Source organism: Antechinus flavipes, chromosome 2 (genome assembly GCF_016432865.1).
Source record: "Antechinus flavipes isolate AdamAnt ecotype Samford, QLD, Australia chromosome 2, AdamAnt_v2, whole genome shotgun sequence".
Taxonomy (NCBI): Eukaryota; Metazoa; Chordata; class Mammalia; order Dasyuromorphia; family Dasyuridae; genus Antechinus; species Antechinus flavipes.
In genome coordinates this window covers 23478825-23505685 of record NC_067399.1, presented here as the reverse complement: position 1 = coordinate 23505685, position 26861 = coordinate 23478825, and the positions used below count along the sequence as shown (strand labels likewise).

The window sequence follows — 26861 nt, the reverse complement described above, 5'->3', positions numbered from 1 at the left end:
TACTTTTCAGAGCATGGAGTGAGAATCATCACAGAATGTTCCTAGTGTGACACATATTCCTGGATATTTTAAGGAAATAGTTATGACCTCATAAAATATATGGAGGAATCGTTGATAAGACCTCTCTTTCTTTCCCTTTTCAGAGGAAAACAAAACTAACCAAGCACAAGATCCTACCTATGTGGATAATAACCCTGAAGAACCCCAAGCACTGCAAGGTATGTTAACTGACTCTTTCCCTTTGTCTCCTCAGACTGCACCAGTCCTTTTTTTTTTAATTAAAGCTTTTTATTTGCAAAACATATGTATGGGTAATTTTTCCAACATTGACCCTTGCAAAACCTTCCAACTTTTCCCCTCCTTTCCCTGCCCCCTCCCCTAGATGGCAGGTCGTCCCATACATGTTAAATATGTTGAAATGCATGTTAGATCCAATATATTTATACAGATTTATACAATTATCTTGTCTGCATCAGTCCTTAGCTGTAGAATGATACTAGGTCATTTTCTTGGATATTAACATTGCTTCTCATTCTTAAATTTAATGACTGCCTTTGACATCAGAATGGATGAAAATGCTCCTATACTCTACCCGTGCATTAACTAAACCTGCTCCTTCAATACTCCCTTATATAAGGCAGGATACTAATTTCTCTCTACACTAACACCTCTGATGTTAACAGCCCAGTCTGCCCCTTGATAAAACAGAAGACTGGAGTTAGAAAAGTACTTGTTACGTCAAGGAAGAATTTCTGACCCAATCTGTTAACAGATTACCTACTAGTGTTGTGCTCCAAGTTATCCTAGGGACACTTCACCCTCTTGACTGTTCCCAGGTAGTTGGCATAGTTATCCTATTGACACAAAGTCTGGAAGTGAGGTGAGTAGGAGGACATGATAGGGTCTAGGGATACACTTACTGAACTTGCTTTGTTTTCCCCTTTCTTGTGATACAGGCCAGCACAGGAAAGAGGATCGATTCATTGCAGTGGGTACAAGACATTCTCTCTTCAACTTCACTGTAGTTCATGTCATTGATGACGTGCAGGTGTGTTCCTATCATAAAGAGGACGAGCAACTTGTGTTCAATGAAGCCTGGGTCACCGAGGCACTTGGGAAAGACTACATTGAGTATAAGAAGAAAGCTCTTCTAAGAGCTCAGATGGATTTCAGTTGGTTCTTCAGGCTCCTGATACAGAATGACACCCAGAATGAGAGTAAGTGAGACAAATGGAATTCATACAATCAGAATCAGAAGGGCCTTCTGTGGCTATAGAGTTCAACCCATTCATGAAAGAAATCCCTTCTCTACACTCTACCCAACAAGTGCTTATCCAGCTCTGAAGACATCCCAGAACAATGAATGCACCACCTCTTAAAGGTACACAATAAATTTTTGGACCAGAGTGATTGTTAGGAAAAGCTTAAATTTCCTCCTTTGCCACTTTTACCCACTATGCTTTATTATGATCTGTAGGGCTAAATTAAAGAAGTCTAGTCATTCCTCCATGTGAGAGCCCTTCAGATTCTCAGACAGATATACCTTTGCTCTCTCCACCAAATCTTCTTTTAAGAAAGCTTAGCATCCCTAGTTCCTTCATCTTCCTGGTTGCCCTCTTTATGGACTCTCATTGAAATAGCAATAAGCTTCTTAAATCATGGTACCATGAAATGAACATAGTTTAAGTAGAGCAAAACACAATGGCACTTGTTCTTGTTTTTCAGTTGTTTCAGTAGTGCCCAAAATGATCCTCTGATCTTTGAACAAAAACGGATTTATTACCTTCCCTTCTAAATGTCCCTCCTCCAAACCTTCCTATTGTTTCTGAGAATTTCACAATACATCCAGTCTACAAGGTTTGCAAGCCTGGACTCATTCATATTCTGGCATTCATTAGTTTTTTCATGCTCTCTTATATTAATTAGTAGCCAACTCGTGATCATATTAATTTACTAAATTATTTTACAAATATTTCCTTTTGTCTTCACAGCAAATCTGGGAGGCAGATGTGATTGTTATCCTCATTTTACAAATGAGAAAACTAAGGCAGACAAAAATTGAAGGAGTTGCCTAGGGTCACACAGCTGGGTTATGTCTGAGGCTGAATTTGAACTTAGGTCTTCCTAACTCCCGGCCAATGCTCTAGTCATTGTACCACCAGCTGCCTCTACCTTAACAACCTCACTCTTATCTATCCCACACTTTCTACTCAAATGGCCATCAAACTAAGTGTGACACCCATTATGTCTCCCTCAAATGCTGTTTCTCTGTTTTCTCATTTCTCTTCAATCCAACCAGTCCTCACACAACAGCCAAAATAATATTCAAAAAACACGAGTCTGGTTCAAGTTTTTGTAACTTAGAATTTTTACATGGATCCCCATTGCCTCTAGGATAACAAACAAACTGTTCACTTGATTTTTTTTTTTGCTGAGACATTTGGGATTAAGCGAGTTGCCTAGGATCACACAGCTAGGAAATGTTAAGTGTCTGAGACCAGATTTGAACTCAGACTCTCCTGACTTCAAGGATAGTGCTCTATCCACTGCACCACCTAGCTGCCCCTATTCACTTGATCTTTTAAAGCCCTTCACAATCTGACTTCATCCTACCTTTCCAGACATTTCACATTACTCTCTTCCATACATTATGTCACAGAAAATCTGGACCACAAGCTGTGCTTCAGATTTAATTTTCGATCTTTTCTCTGAGGGCTTCTACATAGTGATTTCAATGCCGGTTCTAATTTCTCCTGCCTCATTTCTACCTCTTAGAAGCCTTTGTTCTCTTCAAGGTTCACAGACAATGCCCCCTACCATGTCACACCTCTCCAGATCCTCCTAACATACTCTCATGTTATCTTGCTCTCACTTCTATGTTCACAGATTGTTCACCACCCTGGCCCTCTAAAATGTAAGATCATTGAATTCAAGAAATATTTTTAAATATCCTTAATGCTAAGTACGCTGTTTTGCACAGGGTTAGAATTTAATAAGTGATGATTATACTGAATCAAGGATAGCTAGGTGACACAGTGGATAGAATCAGAAAGACTCTCTTTCTAAATTCAAATCCAGCTTCAGACACATACCTTGTGATCCTGGGCAAGTCACTTAATCTTATATGTTTTAGTTTCCTCATCTGTAAAATGAGGGGAAGGAGAAAATTACAACCCATTCCAATATATTTGCAAATAAAACCTCCAAAGGATTATGAAGAGTTAGATATGACTGGCAAATTACTGAAAAACAAATTATTTCTCTCTGTGTGTGTGTGTGTGTGTGTGTGTGAATCAACTAGGTGTGCAATGGATAGAGTTGTGGACCTGGAGTCAGAAGGATATGAGTGCAAATAAGACCTTAGACACTTATCTGTATGACCCTGGACAAGTCACTTAACCCTGTTGCCTCAGTTTCCTCATCTGTAAAATGAGCTGAGATAGCAAATCACTTCAGTATCTTTGCCAAGAAACCCTAAATGGGTCACAAAGAGTCAGATGTTACTGAAACAGCTCAACAACAAGAAAAATATTGAATCTGTAGTAAACTAAAGAGAATTCCAGGTATAATTTGATATGACTTATTCACCATGGAGGGCAGAACTAGGAATTGTTGGTGAAAGTTGCAGAATGAAGGATTTGGGAAAATCTCTCTATAGTTCCTATAGCTGGAGCTGTCCAGCAGAAGTGAGATGATTTTATTGGACTGGGTTGAAGGGAATTCTTCATGACCTGAGAGTTGACTGGATGGCCTATGAGATCCCTTCCAATTGGGAGATTCTATGAATCTGTGGAAAATTCAAATCTGGGGTTTTTCTTCATGATACACATTGAGAAAATTCCCCGGGACAAACACTTTTCAGAGTCACAAAATCTCATATTGGCTGCAACCCCCCAAATTATCTAGTTTCCCTTTCATTGTTGCCTTCTTTCTGCCACAACCACAATGTTATGCTACTGAGTTTTAGATCTTATTTCCACTTTCTTTTCTTTTTTTCTATTCCATGATACTAAAAAAGTCAGATAACAAAGTATTTTTAAACATTTATCTCTAAGTATAAATTCAGAAATTATACATTAAGATATGATAACTAGACATTCATATAATAGGAAATTATCCAGACTCAATCTGATGCCAGATCATATTTGAGTCTATCTTATTAGAAATCTCCAATGTCACCAAGTAGTGTTTCTCCTTGAGGAGAGGATAGCTGGTCTCCTGGAGAATAATTCAACCCAATGTACCTGTCCTACAATATTCTATTCTTCTAGAAGACTCTAATAGGTTCACATATGAATAATCCTTTCCTCTGAATAAACCTAGGAGACAGAATACAAGTATTGTTACCCCTATTATACAACAGGAAAAATTATGTTTAACAGTAATATACAAAATATTTTTAGACAATTTTACATATATAAGGAGATAGTATGAAGTGTGAAGTCTGAGAGAAAACTATAGAGTTGGAAGGAGAAAGATTTGTTTTTGAATTACACTTTAGACTTTTATTAGCTACATGGCATGTCATTGGGTAGGTTATTTAAAATCATTCAATCTCGAGTCCTCATTTGTAAAATGAGGACCATAATAGCACATATCTCTATGGTCAACAGTAAGATGGTCAACAGCAATAATACTCTATATGTAAAGTGCTTTGAAAATGTGTAAGGTAATATAAAAATGTTAAATATTGTCATTATGGTAAATTTTGAGGGCTTAAGTAAATTATTCAAGGTTATATTGTTAGCAATGTAGGAGACTGGATTCATATGAGCACTTCTGACTTCAATTTCAATCCTGATTCCATTATATCATAATGACTCCTGAATCTCTCCACAGAGAATCACACAATACAGCTTTTTGTTGATTGTCAACTGAATAATGGAATTGAGGTGGGCAGTCATGTTTGTTTTTCCATGGATGGTGAAGATATTTTGAAGTCAGATGGTCAGACTAACCACTGGACTGTCATGAAGCCTGAAATAAAGCACATCAACTACATGACAGAAAGTTATTTTGGGGTCAAAATGAGAGACAGGACTATAAAGATATATTGTTATGATATGATGAGGAAAATCCTGGAATACTCAAGCATGAAGGAGAATGGTAAGTCCTCCATTTTTTCCTGTTTCCTCCTAGAGTTCTCTAAGATCATGAGAGCAAAGCACAGGCTCTAGTCAACTTTATCAAGCTGAAAAAACTCTGAGTTTGGGCTTGGGACAGAATTGGGACAGACAAGATCCTTCTTGTCAGAGGATCACTATAGCTAAGTGTGGAGATTTTCATAAACACTGGAATGGTAAAGATGATAATGTAAGGCAAGGACTCACATGAGTTCTCTCCCAAATCCTTCCCAATACTTTTAAATAATGACTCTACACAAATTCTGGGGCAGCAGAACCCGCTAAAAAACCTAGTGAAACATTTTTTCAAACCAAGACAACTTAGGTCAGCAGAAAAGGTCTGTTGCTGTTCAGCACAGACCAAGCCAGCACAGCCCTGATCCCAGCAAACCAAGAGCAGACCCTGAGAGCCTTGAATCAGCAGAGACTGTAGCTGCTTCTCGAGCTCTCTGCTTACAGAGAATAAAGAGTCACACAACTGCTCAAAAAAAAAAAGAATACAGGGGTCTCTTTGCAAGCATTGAGGCAGGACTCTGTTGCTTTGCTCATACTCAGGTCTGGATTAGTGTTGGGTGACAGTCCCAGGGTGAGGAGAAGCACTAGAACACCAGAACTTGCAGCCACAATGAAGCAGGAACCCCCCTCATAATTCCAGGGTAGAAAAGAGTTCTTGTGGTCACTTCAGACATGTGCATGGGCCAGGAGAGTAATAAATGCCCCTCTCCTTAAATCATTCCACCTTAAAAGAACTGCAAACTTATAGGACCCTAGAAGTATCTTTGAAAACTGCTGCACAAACCCCCTGAAACTGGGGATAGTGCACCCTCCACCTTGGAACTATCTATCTTCCTTCCTTCCTTCCTTCCTTCCTTCTTCCTTCCTTCCTTCCTTCCTTCCTTCCTTCCTTCCTTCCTTCCTTCCTTCCTTCCTTCCTTCCTTCCCTCCCTCCTTCCTTCCTTCCTTCTTTCTTTCTTTTCTTTCTTTCTTTCTTTCTTTCTTTTCTTTCTTTCTTTCTTTCTTTCTTTCTTTCTTTCTTTCTTTCTTTCTTTCTTTCTTTCTTTCTCTTTCTTTCTTTCTTTCTCTCTCTCTCTTTCTTTCTTTCTTTCTTTCTTTCTTTCTTTCTTTCTTTCTTTCTAATTTTTAAAATTATTATAGCTTTTTATTTACAAGGTATATGCATAGGTAATTTTTCAGCATTGACAGTTGCAAATCTTTTTGTTCCAACTTTTTCCCTCCTTTCCTCCACTCTTTGTGGCAGAAAGAAGGCAACAATGAAAGGGAAACAAGATAATTTGGGGGGTTGCAGCCAATATGAGATTTTATGACTCTGAAAGAGTTCATAGTATGCCCAGATGGCAGGTTGACTAATACATGTTAAATATGTTAAAGTATAAGCTAAACACAATATATGTATGCATGTCCAAACAGTTATTTTGCTGTACAAAAAGAATCGGACTTAGAAATATTGTACAATTAGCCTTTGAAGGAAATAAAAAATGCAGGTGGACAAAAATAGAGGGATTCTTAATTCTATGTAGTGCTTCATAGTCATCTCCCAGAGTTCTTTCGCTGGGTGTAGCTGGTTCAGTTCATTACTGCTCTATTGGAACTGCTTTGATTCATCTCATTGCTGAAGAGAGCTGCGTCCATCAGAATTGATCATCATATGGTATTGTTGCTGAAGTATATAAAGACCTCCTGGTCCTGTTTACTTCACTCATCATCAGTTCCTGTAAGTCTCGCCATACCTTTCTGAAATCCTCCTGCTGGTCATTTCTTACAGAACAATAATATTCCATAATATTCATATACCACAATTTATTCAGCCATTCTCTAATTGATGGGCATCCACTCAGTTTCCAGTTTCTGGCCACTACCAACAGGGCTGCTACAAATATTCTTGCACATACAGGTCCCTTTCCCTTCTTTAAAATCTCTTTGGGATATAAGCCCAGTAGTAACACTGCTGGGTCAAAGGGTATGCACAGTTTGATTGCTTTTTGAGCATAGTTCCAGATCATTCTCCAGAATGGCTGGATGTACTCACAACTCCACCAATAATGTACCAGTGTCCCAGTTTTTCCTCATCCCCTCCAGGATTCCGCATTATCTTTCCCTGTCATTCTAGCCAATCTGACAGGTGTGTAGTGGTATCTCAGAATTGTCTTACTTTGCAGTTCTCTGATTAATAATGACTTGGAGCATCTTTTCATATGGCTAGAAATAGTTTCAATTTCTTTGAGAATTGTCTGTTCATATTCTTTGACCATTTGTCAATTGGAGAATGGCTCGATTTCTTATAAATTAGAGTCAATTCTCTATATATTTTGGAAATGAGGCCTTTATCAGAACTTTTGACTGCAAAAATATTTTCCCAGTTTATTGCTTCTCTTCTAATCTTGTCTGCATTAGTTTTGTTTGTACAAAAACTTTTCAATTTGATATAATCAAATTTTTCTATTTTGTGATCAATAATGATTTCTAGTTCTTCTTTGGTCATAAATTCCTTCCTCTTTTTGGAATTTTTTTAACAAAGAATTAAAAAGTCAATTAATAGGTTGGGAAAATGAGTAAACAATAGCAGAAAAATCTGACTATAGAAAGTTACTATAATTATAAAGACAATAAAATACAAAGAAGGCACTAAAGTCAAATCTCTTACGTCTAAAGCCTCTAATAAAAACATGAATTGGTCTTAGGCCATAGAAAAACTCAAAAAGGAATTTGAAAATCAAGTAAGAGAGGTAGAGGAAAAGTTGTGAAAAGAAATGAGAGTTAGGTAAGAAAATCATGAAAAGTCAGGGACTTAATAAAGGAAACACAAAGAATACACTTTTAAAACAATTGCTTTAGGGATCTAGTAAAAATAATTATGATCACCACTGTCAAATATTTATTGAGAGTTCACTGTATGCAAAGTCCTGTCCTAGGTACTGTGTAGTATGCAAATAAGTGTGATTTACTACCCTAGCCTTCAAGGAGCTTTGGAGTCCATTGGGTCTAAGGAGAGAATGAATAAATTAATTAATTAATGAAAGAAGGAGAGAAAGAATTTATCAAGTGTTTTTGAATGCCAAACACTGTGCTTAGCTCTTGGGGAACAAATAAAAGAGTAAATCAGTCCTTACTGTCAAGGAAACCATAGTTTAATTGGAAAACATAACACATATAAGAACGCTCTGTATTAGAACAGCCAGCAATATCCTAGAGTTCATAATATGCTTTGACATACTCTTAGGGTTGTAGGATTTAGCTTACAGAAGGGGAAAGCCCAGTAGTTCCTCAACTTATTAAAAGGATTGCAGTTTGTAACTCCTTGGTCTCCTAAGTAAGCACTGTGAACAGTCACATTTACTCCGAGAGTATATAAAAGCGGGGGCGATTACAAAGAACAAGCCCACAACATGTGGGAAGAAGAGAGTAGGTCTAAGGATAAAATTATATTGGGACCTTGGATTCTCCTACCCACTTGGGGGAAATAATGAGTCATCAGAGTGCAGTCAACAGATTAAAAAAAGGAAGGAGACATTGGTAGGAAGATAGGGGAGGTGGATCTCCAGTGGCCATGTGATGCCAGTGCTAACAAATCAGCACTGGGCCCCACAGCTCTAAAGGCGATTTCCATGGTAGCAGACTTGAATTTGTTCATTCCAACTGAATGTCTCAGAATCATACATTTAAATCTTGTTACCCTATCAGAAATGTTGGGCTCGTAAATTTTAATGATCTCAGAAAGTCCTAGTCGCCGAAGGAATGAACACATATGATATATAAGTACAGAACACATGATACGTGAGTACAGAATCATTTCACTTACAGTGCTGCAAATAGCAACAATCCACTGTTATTAATGGGTCAGAAAATAGGCAGTGAATGGAAAAGACAGAAGTTTGAGAACTTGGGCCTAGGAAGATGACCTTTGCAACAGCCAAAATAATAATAGCTACCATTAGTACAATAAAGTACAATAAAGTTGGTAGACAAACAGGATAAATTAATAGAGAAGGAAAGGAAGAGTTTATAGGAGTTATAATAGAACACCACGTCACAGAGTTTTGGAAATAATACTTTCTCTCTTGACTTTTCTCTTCAGTAGCTCCTGAGGTGACAGTAACCCGTCATGATGCTCCAGATGGTAGAGTCACCTTCAACTGCATAGCCACAGGCTTCTATCCTCGCTCTATCCAGCTGCTTTGGAAGAAGGATGAACAGCTGGGTGTGTGGGGGCAAGAGAGCTCCAGTGGCACCTTGCCCAATGCTGATTCCACCTTTTACCTCCAAATCACATTGGAACTTCCTCCTGGAGATTCAGGGACAGGTTACAGCTGTGTGGTAGAGCACACTAAGCTGCAGAAACCAGCTGTGTATCCTGGTGAGTGTTTTTCCCAAGCTATGTGGGCCATAGAATGAAATCTTTCCCCCAGCTTTTCCACAGAGTAATATTCCACAGAACAGGGTTTTCACTATTATCCAATCGTCTTTCCTCTAAAAATACTTTTTGTTTATTTGTTGCTTTTTACACCTTGCAATCCCTCTTTCACACCTTGTAGTCCCTGAGAAGCCATCTGTGAAGAGGCCATGGGGAATGGCCCTGGGTCTCCTAACGATCATCATGCTGGTGCTGGGCTGTGTTGGGGCCTTCATCATATGGAAGAAGAAGAAAACAGGTACATTTGTGCTGGGAGAGTGGGAAAACTAATGATGTAAGGGCAAGATGAGGAGAGAAAGGAGTATAGGTGAGGATATTACACCATCCCTAGACCTTACCAAGTTCTTAGAAGAATGATGTCTCTCAGAGACGTAGAGATTGAAGAGACCTTACATTGTATATCTAATACAATTACTGTAACTTTCTTGAAAAACAGGCATTATTGACCTCCAATGAAAGGGAATTCACTTCTTCCTGGGGCAATCTATTCAAGTTTTAGACTTTTAGAAAACTTCTCCTGACATCAGGCCTAAATCTATCTCTGAGCAAACCCACCAAATGTCTTTTAGTTCTTTTTACTGGGTATAAGAAGGTCAACTTGAATACCTCTTTTACATGGCATTTATTTAAATAGTTGTATTTTAATCACCTGCCTCCTCTGTCCTGGTTTTTCCAATATCTTTAGCCATGGCCCTAGTTTCTAGCTCTTTCACCATCCGATTAGATCTTCTCTGGATATCATTCTTGAAATGTAGCATTTAGAACTGAACGTGAAACTCCAGATATGGTGTGACCAGAAAGAATACAGGGGGTCTATCACCACCTCATTCTGAATTGCTAATGAGACCTAAAAACTGCATTAGCTTTTTCATATGGATTCATTACAATTGCTTCTCATATATCAACATGCCACCTGTCTTTTTGCTATATATTTAATTTTTATTATCCTGAGCTACAACTCAGAGTCAAGAACAAATCATTTCTTTTTAATTAACAAATACAGCCAATTTTCCATTAATTAACTTTAGTTAATTAATGAGTCTGTGCTCTAATTCATTAAATATTAATAAGTTAATAATTAAATCACCTTTCACCCTGTTACTCACATATAATTTAATAACAATTTAAAGCAATAACAAAGCAAATTATTTGCCATATTTTGATTAAATGAATGACCTCAGCCAGTTATCACCAAATCTTGATGTAATGCTAAATGACTCTTCACTTCTCTAAATAATATAATTCCATATCCCTGAAATTTTGCATTTTCATGTCTTTTTAAGGCAAGAGTCAAATTTAGTCATTCAGTAAATCAGTTAAATTATGTTTTTTTATTTATCTCTTCAATAATCTTAGGAAACCATATTTATAAAATGCATTCTACTTGCCAGTTTCTAACAAACTTCACAGAATCCTCTTTGTAAAAGTTCTTTATGAAATAACTCTTAGGGCAGTGAAGATGAGGAAAAAGTTTTACTTCACTTCCTCTGTTAAGCATGGAAAATAAATCTTTTACATGGAGTTCTAATGAATCCTTATAGATCCCTATAGATCCTCAAAGATTCATAGAGTATAGAAAACTTAATTCTACAGAAAGAAGTACTTTTTCAACTGTCACTTCAAATTTCCAAATTCACCTATAATCTATGTGAGAAGCATTTGACACAGCATTTTTATTCACATTATTTTATGAATTTTATACAATTTCCTAAAAGTCTCAGAAAAAAGTACTGTCTCCATCTGGTATTTTTGAAGTTAATTTCTCACATAATTCAAGAATAAGGCTTCACATTATTCCACAATCATTAAATATGATTTTGTTACAATCAGCATGATACAGTGGAAAGAATGTTGGACTTGGATTCAGAAGACAGCTAAGTTTCAATTCCTCTCACCCTGTTCCAAACATTTTTAGCATTTTGGCCATGAGTAAGTAGTTCAATCTACCTCTCTGAACCTCAGTTTCCTCCTTTGCAAACTAAAAATGGTAATATTACTGTCATAGAATCATGAAATCTGAGCTGAAAAGGACCCATTGACCATGTGGGAAAACCTTTCTATGAAAATAATTCTCAATATAACATATCTGAGAAGTCGCTTCTAGACTCCAAGTGAAGACCTTCTTCACTTGGAAGGGAAATCAATAAGCTCTTGAGGCAAACCATTTTACTTTCCTAAAACCCTGTTAAGAAGTTATTTCTGGACATCAAGCCTAAATTTGCTTCTTTGTTATTTCCATTCACCACCCTTGCTTCTCATCTATTTGGAATCACAGATCAAATCAAAATGCTTCTCCAGATAACAGTCCTTCAAACCCTTGAGGACAGTTTTAATGCTTCCCCTCTCTCATAGAGTGTTCTGTTTTCCAAGTTTAACATCCCTACTTCTCTCGGTAATTGCTCACATGACATTTATTCAATATCTTTCTTCATTCTGGTTCTCCTTTTCTTAATACTTTCCTCCTTCTTAAAATTGTCATAATCCGAGTCTGGAGGAAAGATCTGGGAGAATTATGGGACAACCTCTTTATTATTAGAAGCTATGACCCTCACAATGCAGTCGATGATTGGCTGCTATATCACTTTGCCAAATCAGATCGAGCTTATAGTCCACTAAAAGCCTAAGATTATTTTTCCCCAGGACAATTGCTGGCTAATTGTGCTTCTCACATCTTGTGTTTGTGAAGTTGATGTTTTAGACACAAGAATAAGATTTTTTTTTATTTAAGTCTATGGAATTTCATCTTATATTCACCCAATATTTTAGCTTGACTCCATCATTCAATATATTAGCTATCCCTACTAACATTGTGATACTAAAAAATTGATAAATATGCCTTTATCTAGGCCAGTGAATGTTAAGCAGCATAGAAAAAAGTGTGGATTTCTGTTGGTATAATGGTCAAAAAGGTTCTATATGCAAAACACTTTGTGAACTTTAAGTTGATACCCGTCAGCTATTATGAAGAAGGGGCAGGGTGGAGCACATCACTGTACCCAGTCTATTATAAGAAATACTATGTCCTGGAGAAAAGAGACTAAATAAGATATAGTGTTTCCCAGCCTGTGGGCCTTCTACTTTACCTCTATTTCTCTTTCAGGTCATAGAACTCATGAACAAGTCACAATGGATGGTGATGGAACCCTGTAAACGGAGTTGGAATTTGACCAATAAATAGAATAAAACACTAAAGAGAGCCTATGGATATATATATATATATACATATATGTTCTACTATCCTGCTCTTTCTCTAAATCTCTCTTAATCAGAATAGGTCTCTTTAATAATGACAGGAAACATTATTTACAAAATGTATTCTACTTGCCAGCCTCTACCAAACTCTTTATAGAATCCTCTTTATAGCTTCTTTGTAATAATACAGTTGGGAAAGTTCTGCTGAAGAAAAATTTTGCTTCACCTTCTTCCTCTGTCATTTATGTGACCTCGGACAAGTCACTTAACCCTATTTGTCTCAGTTTTCTTATCTGTAAAATGAGCTGGAGGAGGAAATATCAAACTGTTCCAGTGCTTTTACCAAGAAAATCTAAATTGATATTACAAAGAGTCAGAAAAGAGTGACAAATGACTAAACAACAGTATCTGGCAACTAATAATCAATAAATTGTTATTAAATTGAACTTCACTGAAAGTGAACTGGGATGTCCTTAGTGAGAAAGGTAAGAAGGATTAGTGGTCTCTCTTCTTCTTCTCCTCCCCCCCTCCTCCTCTTTTTCTCTCTATTCCTCCTCTTTCCCCTCTCCTTCTTTCTCCTTCTCCTCTACCCTCCCTTTCCTTCTCCCTCTTACTTCCTCCTTCTTCTCCTTCTCTTTTCTCCTCCTCATCCTTCTCCTCATTCTTGTTCTTATTCTTTTTGTTGTTGTTCTTTCTCCTTCATTCTTCTTCTTCTCTGCTGCTGCTGCTGCTGCTACTGCTTTATTAAACATCTGAGAACTTTCCTTCCTCAGATGCTGGTAGAGTTTCAGAGGGATGATGTTGAGAAACCAGATGATCAAATGGAATAGGGAAAGTAGGAAGTCACACAAAGACAAGGCATCCAAATAAATCTGAGAAAACCCTATATTCTTAGGGTAAAGGAAGACTCATTTTTCTCATCCTGGATGAAGGACAGAGCTATTAAGAAAAAGGAAGCTCTGAGTTCTTCCATTCTCTCACTTTGTCCCTAGGAATTCTGGAAACTCAGAAATTTTGGTTCAGAGTGGCTCATGAAGAAAAAGCAAGGAGACTTAGATTTCTGAAAACAAATCCATTAAGAACACCTTTAGAACTAAGGACCTATTGTCACCTGTTATCAACAGTAGAGAAGTGTTGCCTAGTGGGATTCCAATGAGGGATAGGGCATTTGGATTAAAGCTTATTATTCCTTCTTCTTTCTTAGCATACTGAGTATTTCCTTTCTTTTTTCCTTCTATCTAAAATTGTGACAGTGAATATACTTCCACTGAAAGTAAATATTCACATAGCTTAAACAAGTAGGCATTCCATTTGCTGTAAAATGTAATCTTCAATTTTCATGTTGTTCCCCTTCTGTTCCACTGAACACCTTCCTTGAATCTGGAATCTGGGAACTGAAACGGAAAAATTTTCCCCAGCAACCCATTAAGAGGATATAACAATCAAAACAGTTTTTGAAAGAGACCTGAAAGTTCTTCTCTGGATGATACCAGATCACTTAATGGACATATTGTAGTGAAGATCCCTTTGACTATGAGTTGGACTTGCTGGTCCCTGAGGTTCCTTCCAAAATGAGATTCTGTCTAACCATCTTGCCAAATGCTCTTCCAGTCACTTTGTGAAGACCTTTAGAAGAATAAGCTACTGCCTCATTAGGCAGCCCACTCAAATTTAGAGCATCCCTAATAACAATTATCAAGGCCTCCATGACTACTACCCTAAATGGGCCTCTCTCCAACTTTCATTCATTTATTAGTCTTAATTCTGCCACTGGAGTGAAGGGGAAACAAGCTTAAGTCCCCTTGGACATGACAGTCCCTCCCATACTTGAACACAGTTAGCCTGTGTTCTTCAGAACTTCAAGACCAATGCCCCTACTTTCTACGATAGATAATCCCATGGTAGAGTGTTCATCCCTTAAACTTCCCAGATTGTCCTCATTGGTGCATGTTTTATAAGACAAAAGTAAGGATGACTAGTAACATTCCAGGATGCATCAACATCTTTGATGTCTTTTATTATTATAGCTTTTTATTTACAAATATATGCATAGGTAATTTTTCAGCATTGACAGTTGCAAATCCTTTTGTTCCAACTTTTTCCCTTCCTTCTCCCCACCCCTTCTCCCAGATGGCAGGTTGACCAATACATGTTAAATATGTTAAAGTATAAATTAAATAAAATATATGTATACATGTCCATACAGTTATTTTGCTGTATAAAAAAGTCAGACTTTGAAATAGTGTACAATTAACCTGTGAAGGATATCAAAAATGCAGATGGACAAAAATAGAGGGATTGGGAATTCTATGTAGTGGTTGATAGTCATCTCCCAGAGTTCTTTCCCTGGGTTCAATATCTTTCATGTCTTGAGCTCTAAGCCCTTCACAACACTTGTTTCAGCCATTTTTATGGCTATTGGAACAACTTGATCTCGTCCACACATTCTCCAAGGAGAAGTCTTCACATGTTTGGAGTAGACATCCCTTTATTGCTCCTAAAAGTCTTTTAAGTCTGTAGGTTCTCCTCAATCTGGTTTAGCCACATTGATGAGTTGGTTTTACCTTGGTATGGCCACTGCACATGCTACATCTTCTTGAAGTTCCAAGTGAAAGTTGGGTGAGCAGTGGACACAAAAAAGTGGATGAACAGTCCTTAAAAGAGCTCAGCAAGCCCTCACACCAGAGATGTTGGTCCTTCTTCAACATCCCTCTATAGACACCTTCCAAAACAGGGATGATAAGAATCCAATAAAGTGTCATGTAAAGACTTTAAAGCACTAAATGTGCTAGCTCTTCTTACATACAGGGACTTACTGGAAGATGTAGAAAACTTAAAAGAAGGAGATAGAATACAGTCATGTTCTTAGGGAAGGAGTTCAAAGGAAATTCTTCATTCATGATTTAGTTAAGGAAACAGAGCACAACTCTCCTTAAAGAGTGAAGTGCATTTTCTGCCCAAAATATCAGATCATAGACCCAATAGAGTAAAAGTGATATAAAAATGGTGACTGAGTAAAACCTTCCCAGAAGGAAATTGGAATTGGTCATCTGCAAGAAGATTCATATATTAGGGAAAATAATAATCCCATCATCTCATAATCAGTAAGGATGCAAGAATTCAGGTATTTCTAGATGCTCTCAGTTTTCTACAATATCAGCAAGCAGTTGAACTTCCTTTACTTGAAGAATCCACTCTTTCTGGAATGATCCCATTGCACTTGTAGACAATATTCATGTTTTAGAATTTCTTTAATTGAAGACAAATCTACCTTTCTCTGATTACCACCCAGCATTCTGAGATTGTTCTTCTGGGGCCAAGTAGAACAAGTATAATCCCTTCTTCAAGAAGCCCTTTAAATACTTCAAGAAAGTTACATATTCCTCCTAAGTCTACTCTTCTTAATGATAGGCTTCCCCACTTAATTTCCATGTACTACAAATATGTAAATCAAACCTCATTTCTCTCTAGCTTAAATCACTTACCTAACCTAAACTAAGATTAGCAAGGCAGAAGTCACAAAGATGGCAGTTACCACTATAAACACTCTTTCAGGATTTTATATAATCTCCTAATCTAATCTATATAACTCTAATCTATATAATCTCCTCTTATTGCTATTATCCTTATTCTTGAGCTTCCTATTTGGGTATGCTTCCCATTTGATAGATTAGCTAACTGAACTACATTCTTTTTTAATTTTTTTTTCACCTTCCTTCTTATATTTTATTTTATTTTATAATAACTTTATATTGACAGAATCCATGCCAGGGTAATTTTTTACAACATTATCCTTTGCACTCGCTTCTGTTCCTATTTTTCCCCTCTTTCCCTCCACCCCCTCCCCTAGATGGCAAGCAGTCCTATATATGTTAGATATGTTGCAGTATATCCTAGATACAATATATGTTTGCAGAACTGAACAGTTCTCTTGTTGTACAGGGAGAATTGGATTCAGAAGGAAAAAATAACCCGGGAAGAAAAACAAAAATGCAAATATGAACTCAATTCTTAATCAGAAATATTTACTAAGCAAAAGACAAAGCAAGAATACCAATAATTTAACATGCCATCTGTAAACTGGGGTTGTTCTGTATCAACCAATGCACCGTGTCCATAGGAGAGAGTGGGTAGTGAACTGTGATGACTGTGTATTTTAAAATCAGCCGGAGTCAGGAATTCAGGTTAAGGGAAAATCTTCAATCTTTATTCTTTTTGAGGTGAAGGGGGAATGCTATAGCAATGTGAGCAGCTGCGACAAGAAGCCAGCCAGCAGTCTCTTTCCACTTCCCTCTCCGCCCCTCTGCCTCCACCCACCAAAATTGTCATTTCCTATACAACACATCAGGACTTGCACAAAGAATGGGCGGGGGCCATTCTTTTTCCAAGCATATATATTAATAGAGTATGGGCCAATTACTATTTAGCCTCACATGCTTGGGACCTCAGTGCATCAACTGGAGCTTCAGCCCATTACAGTGAACCATATCAAGAAGCACGTGCCTAGGAAATATATATGTCCAGATCAACTCAGAGCTCTGTGCAATAGGTCTTGGTGTCTTTTGTCTGCTTCGGAAAGAGTCTGAACAATTTATTGATGGGCTGCTTTTCCACTGCTTCAATTGAGCTGCTTCTTTTCTGAGGCTCCATTTTAGGTTGGGCCAATTCTTTGCTAGTTAATCTGTTTGAGTTCTTGTTCTGTTGGAATGCTGATTGTTAATACCTGTTTCAGAAAAAAACAAAACCCCCTGAAGACTTCACCAGATTGGTTCACTACGTTGGACTCTGAAGAGTTTCTATTACTGAGACAGGAGATGGCAGCATGGCCAAAAACTTGATTGACTTGTTTCAGGAAAGCAGCAAGTGGCCATGTAAAATCTTTCTTCCTCCAGTTTGCTCTTCTAAGCTACACATGTCAATCTCAGGCCCAAAGCAGTATTACGTCATTGATATGACTCACCTTTTTCATGGTGATGAACCAAAATCCATAATTCTGCAAACTATATAAAACTATACACTTGTCCCTTAATCATTGAGCAATTCTAGGAATCAAAGTTTTCTACTCATTACTTTAAAAGTTTTCCTATCAGTTTCAAGCAAGGGTACACTGGAACTAATGCATATGAATATGCAAGAGCTAATTTCTAAGTTTTTGATTTGGACACCATGCCTCAGAAATTGGGGAACACTAAAAATTAGCTTGATTTATTATTTTATTGATTTCTAAACCTTTGAAAATGATGGAAAATAGTAGTAATTTAGATTAAAATTAAAAATAAATTTTATGATTTCAGAGTCTGTTGCTAAATTTTTATCAAATCAACCTTGATTGTATGCAAATTAGGTGCTGGGAAATAGGACACTTCTGCCATCTTTACCCAGAATGAGGTGCTTTTCTTTTTGGAGATGCTTTTTCAGTGTTTCTCTTACAATTGTTCTTCTTTCTGCTCTTTTTAAAATCAATCACATTACCCATATCTGAAAGGTTGCCTTCTTATTCTTGTATGGCACATTCTTAAAGGTATTATCATCATGATTGTTCTTGGTTAGATGAAGCTCATATAACTTTGTTAACTTTTTTCATAATTTTCTTGGATTGATTTTTTAAACCTATTTTCCCTCAATTTCTCTTATTTGATTTGTGAATTCCTTTTTAAGTTCTTCTAAGAGTTCTTTTTGGAGCTTGTATCTATTTGATATTTCTCTTTGGGGTAGGATAGCCTTTTCCTTTGTAATTGATTTGAGTATTTATAATATTCAGAATAATTTAGTTTTTCAAAATCATTCTTCAAATAATTTCTTTTTACTCTATACAGTATTTTCTTAATTCACATTTCATTTTTAATTATTTCAAGCAAGTCTTTCCATGGTTTTCTAAACTCAGTCAGCTCATCATTTCTTATAGCATAGTAGTATCACATCACAGTCACAAACCACAGTTTGATAGTTCTTTGCTTCCAAAGAGAGAATTACTAAAAAATACTTTAGAACATAAGGTTTTTTTTTCTTTTTCCCTGATCAACTTGGGAAAGAGACCTAATAGTGATACTGAAGGGTCAAAGATTTGTATATACTTTTATAACTTTTTGGACATAATTCCATCGACAGGGTAGTAGTATCTCAAGCTATTTTTCTCATTGTATATCTTGGACTTTTGCTAATACTTAAAAAAACTCCTCACTTTGACTTAGTGGTTCATGATTGAAACATATGTCAACCAGGATTGGCTCCTTCCCTGATTTCATTTCTACAAGATGACATGGACTGACCAATTTCAATAATCTTTTGCATTGAGCCAATCCAATTATTGTAGGTATCCCTTCTTTCTTGGCCTCCATTGCAAGAGAAGTATGGCACACAAGTAGAGCAGGGTAACTGAATTGTAAACTATGTGAATGAATATAAGTTATAACAAGACTGGAAAGATTAAAAAGGACAAAGTTATGAAGAGCTTCAAATGTCAGTGTATTTCATATTAATTTTGGAAGTAATGGGAAACTACCCAAGCTTGATGAGTGAAGTATGTAGTCAGACATGCACTTTGGAAAAATCATTTTGGCAGCTGAATTGAGGATGGAATAGGATGGGAAAACACTTGAGGCAAGGTAACCAAAAAGAAGGCTACAGTAGTAATCAAAGAATGAAATGAATAGGTTGGAAATTTCAATTGAAGGGGCGCTATATGAAAGATGTTCTGAAGGAGAAACACAAAATTTAACAATGGATTAGGTGAGAGGGCTAAGTGTGACAAGTCAAGGATGGCACTCACTTGAGACCTATCATGACTAGGAGAGAATTAACTTGCTCTGTGACAGTATGAAGTTCTCTCCTCTCTTTACCTAGACTCCTTTGGATTCTTGGTTTTATGCTGACTTCCAAGTTGTGGTTTCCCCCAGAAATCCCCAGATAAATAGTTTTCTTTTCTTCCTGATTGTAGCTGGCAGTTGGCAGACCACAGACAGTGGGACATGGGGGAATCCCACTGCTCAGGGGAAAGCCAAACTGATGGGCAGAATTCCAGAGCATAGACTATAAAGATATTATATACATACAGACATATATATGTGTATGTGTATATGTATACATATATACATATACATACATACATACATACAGAGTGGGGTGGGAGGGAGAGAATGAATCTTCTTTCTTTTTTGCTGGTTTTCAGGGATTTTCTCCTGGATAAACTTCCATGTTCTCTCTTTTCCTCATATCTTGGAGAAAATTGGAATTATTATATGAAAAGTTAATAATGAAGACTTCTGACAGGTGCAATCTTATCTATCTCTAATAGCTGTTAACATTTCAAACTGTGATTTCCAGCAGGGAACTGACTTATCTATGTATCTCAATAGTCACTAATAGTAGAACACTTGGGATAGCTTCTCCAGGACAGCTCACTTTTGTTGGTTTACATTGTCCAGAGTCAGTGGTCTGATGTCTAAAAGGCCAAGGACAGCATGAGGTGTAATCCTTAGGGAGACAAATCAGAACCCCATTGAAAGACATTAAAGTGGGCAATGGTAGACAAAGAGCTAGCTTTATGTAAAGGGAAGTGTAGGCTAAAATTCAAGAAATGTACATTCTATGGAAGCCTCATGCTCAGTACACTGTCTAGCATGACCTAGAATAGGAGAACATAGGCTGAATAGGAGCCCCAAAACTGCCCCAAAGCAGAAGCTTGGAGGTCAAAAGATTGTAAGCTTTGACCCATTTCCAGTTTCTGTTAATTTAAGATCTTTCTGATTCTTAGATCAACTCTAATGACAATTACTACTTCACTCTTCTCTCCAACACTTTCTTTACTATAGAAGCTTCCTAAATTGTCTTCTTAGCATCTGGTTCTCTTCTCCCAGTCCCTCCTTCATAGTTTCCAAAGCAATAGCTCTGAAACCCACTTCTAACTATTTCATTCCACTATGAGTTCCATCTGGTCTTTACAATAACATACTAGTCTAGCATATTACTCCCAACTCTTATTCTAACCAACTTTTTTAGACTTGTGTTGGAGACAATTTCTAACAAGTTTAGAAGAAACAAGATCAAAGCCAGAGACAATGGTAGAAGATGAGATCTGAAATTCATAATCAATTATACCCAGAAATAGGGGCCAGAGATAGATACCATGGACTGGGAAGCATCTCAGTCAGAGTCAAGTTATAGGCAACAAACAGCAGCTGGGCTAATTGCTTCATTAAGATCTGCACAGACACAGTACAGGAAGGATCACTTGTGGATAACAATTATATTTTAGGAGACTTCACCAGGGGAGCTGCCAGCATCCTGTGAGTGAGATCAGCAAGACCTCATATCCTCAGGGAGAAGCAGATGGGCATGAAGAACATAGAAGATTCAGGTAGAAGTCATTTTCTACAATTGTATTCCTAGTGTAAGATCAGATCCCAGTTTTGCTTCACACAAAGACTAAGTTTCAGAAAGAAAAAGAAGCTAGAAGATTTTTACCCTCTCAATGTTATCCTGGGACCTATAGTTTTTGAAACAGTCCCACTCACCATTGTCACCTAAGGCTCCCAAGGACCTTCTTTAGAGGTAGTGGTGATTGTAATGACTCATAATTATTTTTTATGTTATATAAATTTTTTAATTTTATTAAAGCTTTTTATTTACAAAACATATGCATGGGTAATTTTTCAACATTGACCTTTTGGAACGTTCTGTTCCAAATTTTCCCCTCCTTATCTCTCCCCTCTCCCCTGGATGGCAGGTAATCTAATACATGTTAAATATGTTAAAATATGTTAAATACAATATATGTATACATGTTTATACAGTTATCTTGCTGTGCAAGAAAAATTGGATCTGAGAAAGAAAACAAAATGCAAGCAAATAACAACAAAAAGAGTGAAAATGCTGTGTTGTAAACCACACTCAGTTCCCACAGGCCTCTCACTGGAAGTAGATGGCTTTCTTTATCACTGAACAATTGGAACTAGTTTGAATCATCTCATTGTTGAAGAGTGGCTCATAATTCTTTATCACTTTTCAGTTTATAAAAGATGAGTGAGAAATAACAAAGTGTTGGAGCTATCTGCATTTGAATCTTAGCTATGATAGTTACTAGTTTCATTACTTGTCTCTCACCTTCTTCATTGGTCAAAAGGAGATTGGTCAAAAGAAAGGAGTTCCCTTCTCCATCTCTTCTATTATGGTCACAGAAGACTTAGCATGCAATCACAAGCTATTAATTAATTTTTTAATTGACCATAGAGATCTATTTATGTCCTTGTGCTTTTATCTGATATCAATACTTTTGATTGGGTTGAGAAGGAAACAGTGAATTTGGCCGATCAAACAGGTTAACCACATCTCGGCGAATATTTAGAAATGTCTTAAGTCTTTTATGAGTTTTGGATTTCAAGAGAGAGGGACATTGAAAAGCAGGAACAGAAATATGCACTGCCAGTAGTAACAAATTCTGAGAGATCATTATGTAAGAGAAGAAGTTTCAAGGAGAAGAGTCCATTTCACTCAAAAATCAAGTTGAGGAAAGGCAGATTCCTGAAGTCAACATGAAAACTCAACAAAGAAAAAGGGGGCTTCCAGCAATTATGAATTGCCTTACACCATATGAATCATACATTCATCCCCTATCATTGTACTTTAGATGGATGTCCACCCTTCACTTAGATGGTGAATTCCCTGTGTATATTTGTAGGAGAATATATCCCAGGTTTGTGGGAGGAATATTTTGTAATATTCCTTGTCTGAGATCAGATGGGTGATTGTTAAGAGAAAACAAAAAATAGACTACCTTTTGGTAGTATCAGCCATTCTTTGATTATACAATCTATCCATGTAAGTGGAAATTGAAGGAATACTCTAGTTACCTTGTACAATGGTAATATCTCTGGGATCCGCTTCACAAGGTTGTGGGATTTATATGAGATAACATGTAGCACTTTAAAAAACTTAAAATGTCATATTAAAGGCAGATCTTATTATCATTACAATGTATTTTTCTTATAACCATACCTATCAATTAGAGAGTATACTATGTATTTTTTAACCAATAAGTAAATACTTTCAATGTTACAAATTTAAATATATAAACTATAGTAGTACCACCTTGCTACTGTTTCACTATCTGGTACAAGTTCTGCTTCTAACTACATTAACTTTCATATCATGGTGTTCAAGATGCACAATGACATACTATGTATTGCCTTTCAACTAAATTCAAACTCCTTTGTCTATAATTTAAGATACCACACAATTTTCACCACCATGTTTCTGTCTTTAACTTGTAGCATTGCCTCCATATAGCCTACATTCAAATTTAATCAATTAATCCAGATAGAAAAATAGTGCAGTATTCAAAAAGGCGTAGATTTCTCAACATATAGTTAGTTCTAAAAGTTAAATTTGCTTTCTTGAAAATTTCTAGTATAAATCATTAAAGGAATGTTCACAAGCTATTTAAAGGAGAAGTAATGATCACTCTGATTCAGGATGGATTCTTCAAAAATAAATCATCCCAGAGTAATCTCACTTCTTGTGCCCACAGATTTACTAGCCCAGTAGAGCAGAGGAATGCCATGATATGTCTATTTTTCAGTGAGGGATTGGACAGAGGCTCTCATGCTATGCTAGTCTACAAGATAGTTAAAAAGATTTAGGGGTTGAATTATCAAACCCAAATAATTAATAATAGTATAAATATGTAGAAAAGCGTGTAGTAAAATGGCCCAAGGTTTTGATATTAAACCTATTTTGTTCAGGGTTTTTTTAAATCAATGTCCTTGACAGACACATAGAAAGGATGCTTATCAAGTCTTCAGATGAAACTCAAAAGATTAGCAAATATGCTGAATAAAATGGGTGAGAGGCAAAGTGAACTTAACAAACTCTGACAAAAATAAAATGTGATTTTATGAGAATGAATAGAAAGTCATATGTTTGGAATTTTACAAAAAGTCATGTACAAAATAGGTTGTGGGAGTCATACCTAAACTGCAGTTGATGTGTCAAAGATAAAAGACTTTTAGAGATGGACAAGCTCAATATGAGTCAACAGTGTATTGTGGCAGCTAAAAAAGTTAATGTCATGTTGTATAGCATTAAGAGTGTGCTGAGAAAGTTGTCAGCAGCTTCTGTGTTTGTTTTGCTGAGGCTGCATTTGGAATTGTAATTTAGAATGAATTGGAATCATCCTATAGCACTGTATTTGGGGAAGGCCATTGAACAAGGCACTTGTTTAAGATGTTGCTAATTGGAATGGTGTAAGTATGAAACCAAGTATGAAAGGATTGGAGTTCAAACATGACTTTCTTTCTTTCTTTCTTTGTTTCTTCCTTTCTTTCTTTTTCTTTCTTTCTTTTTTTTTTAAGAATTTGAAAGATTTTCAAGTGAAAAAGAGATCAAAGGCTTTTTCCTTGGTCCCAGAGGACAGAATTAGAAGCAATAGGTGGAGCTTATAAGAAGAAAGATTTCAATTCAACATAATCATTGCTTAAAAACTGGAGCTATCAAAAAATATCGAGCAGGTAGATATCACACTGGATAGGAGCACTAGTCAGAAAGGCAAGCTCAAATTAAGCTTCAGACACTTTTTTAAAGCTTCCTGTGAAGTGGGGGCTGTGAACTAAAAGAACAACACTGCTTCATGAACGCCAAAGCAGAACAGAAGTAAGCTTTATTTGGCAGGAAAACAACCAAAGACCAGAAATCTCTGTACTTGCAGAGAAGTAGTTTCATGTAGCATTCCTGAGAGGATCAAAGACATCAAATTCTATATTTCAGAAATATGAGTTACCCCTAGACAGAGGGATTTCCCCATTCTTGTGTCTCCCTACTAAGATTATTTCCCATAGACACCACATATATTGGTAAAAGAATGTGACCAAGGTTTACCGGTGAACTATAATGTTTCGAATACTGCTGCTCTGGGAATAAAATGTGTAATTATTGGGTGAATAAAACTTATGATTATTGCTGATACTTTCTTCTGAATAAATATTATGATTATTAAAAAAGAAAGTATACACCAATGACCTCCTATAAGAAACCTCAAAACAAATTCTTAAGAATGACTTTCATTTGAGCTAATTCAGTTTCAATTGACCAAGGATGGACAGAAGCAGCTACACCCAAAGAAAGAACACTGGGAAATGAATATAAACTGCTTGCATGTTTGTTTTTCTTCCTGGGTTATTTGTACCTTCTGAATCCAATTCTCCCTGTGCAACAAGAGAACTGTTCGGTTCTTCACATATATATTGTATCTAGGATATACTGTAACCTATTTAACATGTAAAGGACTGCTTGCCATCTGGGGGAGGGCATGGAGGGAGGGAATGGAGGAAGGGAGGGGAAAAATCAGAACAGAAGTGAGTGCAAGGGATAATGTTGTAAAAAATTACCCTGGCATGGGTTCTGTCAATAAAAAGTTATTAAAAAAAAAGAATGACTTTCATTTTAAAGGGAAAAAATTAATACAGGCATCAGGAAAGAAAGAGTGACAAGAGACTACAACCAGGATCACACAGCTAAAACTGTGAAGAAGGAAAGAGCATAAAATAAAATATTCTAAAAGGCAAAAGATATAGACATAACATAAAGAAGGGGGAATCGGGCCTTAATAAAATAGAAGACTTCCAAGAATTACTGATGAAATGCCTGGAACCCAGCAGAAATTTAAAATATAAACAAAAGACTAAAGAAAAATATAAAAAGGTAAATAGAAGGGAACCAATAGGAAAACAATTTAGAAGGCAAAGTTTAACATTGTAATAGAGAGGGGTGGAAGTCATACAAGCATTACTGAAAAACCATAATGTCATTAGTGGTGATAGAGATTGTCAAATAAATTGGAGGGCCTGAGAGTGATTTTTACTGTTTTTATTATCTTAAGAAGAAAGAAAACAAGGGCAGGGGAAGCATCCAATTTTCATCTTGGTTTTGTCTACCAATCTGATGTTCTTTCCAATATGTATGTGTCTTGGGACTCCAAAACGACTGAAAAAACTGTCATTGATCAGGGAGGGGAGATGTCAGGGTGTAGTGGGAAAATCAATAGACTCCTAGATAGAAGAGATCTGCTTCTATCCCACAAGTACCTACATGATCTTACCTAAGAATCTTCACCTTTTATGTACCTCATAACCTTCCTCTTAAAATAGAATTCTAGATAGCACAATGGATAGAATGCTGAACTTGGAATAAGAAAAATTTTCTTGTTCTACCTCAAATGCTTACTAGACATGTGATTGTAGGCAAGTTATTTATTCTCTCTCAGCCTCAGTTTCTTCATATATAAAATGGGGATAATTAAAACTCCTATTTCACAGGTTGTTGCGGAAATCCATTGAAATTTGTAAAGCACTTTCCCAACTTTTAAGGACTATGTAAATATTATCCATAATTATTACTGCCTTAATATATACATATATTCAAATACATGAGAGGCAGCATATATGATAAGTAAAAGCCAGGACGCCTGCTTTCCCATTTCACCTCTGACATCTACTTGTCATGTAACACTGAACAAATGAACTACCTTCTTTATGAGCTTTACATGTCAGCTTCACAGCTATCCTGGAAACAGGTGCTATTATTATCCCTGTTTTACAGATGAAAAAACCGAGGCAAACAGAGGTTGTGACTTGCAGTTAGCAACTAATACTGGATTTGCACTCACCTTTTCCAGCTCTAGGAGAGTTGTGTGCATCTCAAGGGAGTTGTGATTTTCCCACACCCACTGATAGAGTCAGAAGTCATATTTAACCCAGGTGTCCTGACTCTAAGTTCAGAGCTTTCTACTATAGGGCAATGCCTCTGTGACTTAGAAGAACCAAGGCTAGGAAAATAGTAGGAGCCAATGATCAGAACTGATCAAATTGGAAGAAAGGGTGTGAAAAAGAGAGTAGTAAATGATCTGGCTGACATTGAAGCAGTTCTTCTTATCAGAATAAGGCATCTTCATTCATATTCAGCAGGAATGAGCCAATAGCACTTGCAGCTATTTCTCTGAAGTTAGCACCACAGAATGTTCTAGTAATCTTCAGGGTTCAGTTGAATATCTGGGGGGGAAATTGATTTTTTTTCCCTCTTTTCTATAGGATGCAAATAGTTTTCTTCACAACCTGGCTCTTGGGAAA

The 26861-nt window shown here is 36.7% G+C and overlaps 1 protein-coding gene across 1 annotated transcript in view; it reads left to right on the top strand.

Moving 5' to 3' along the window:
- Positions 1–9822, top strand: part of LOC127546322 (HLA class I histocompatibility antigen, alpha chain F-like) — a 29445-nt gene extending 19623 nt beyond the window's left edge. Inside the window, exons 2-5 of the mRNA XM_051973512.1 lie at positions 144–218; positions 957–1217; positions 9217–9495; positions 9674–9822. Of these exons, the coding sequence (XP_051829472.1) occupies positions 144–218; positions 957–1217; positions 9217–9495; positions 9674–9822 (764 nt within the window). The remainder of the gene's footprint in view (positions 1–143; positions 219–956; positions 1218–9216; positions 9496–9673) is intronic.
- Positions 9823–26861: the final 17039 nt, after the last annotated feature.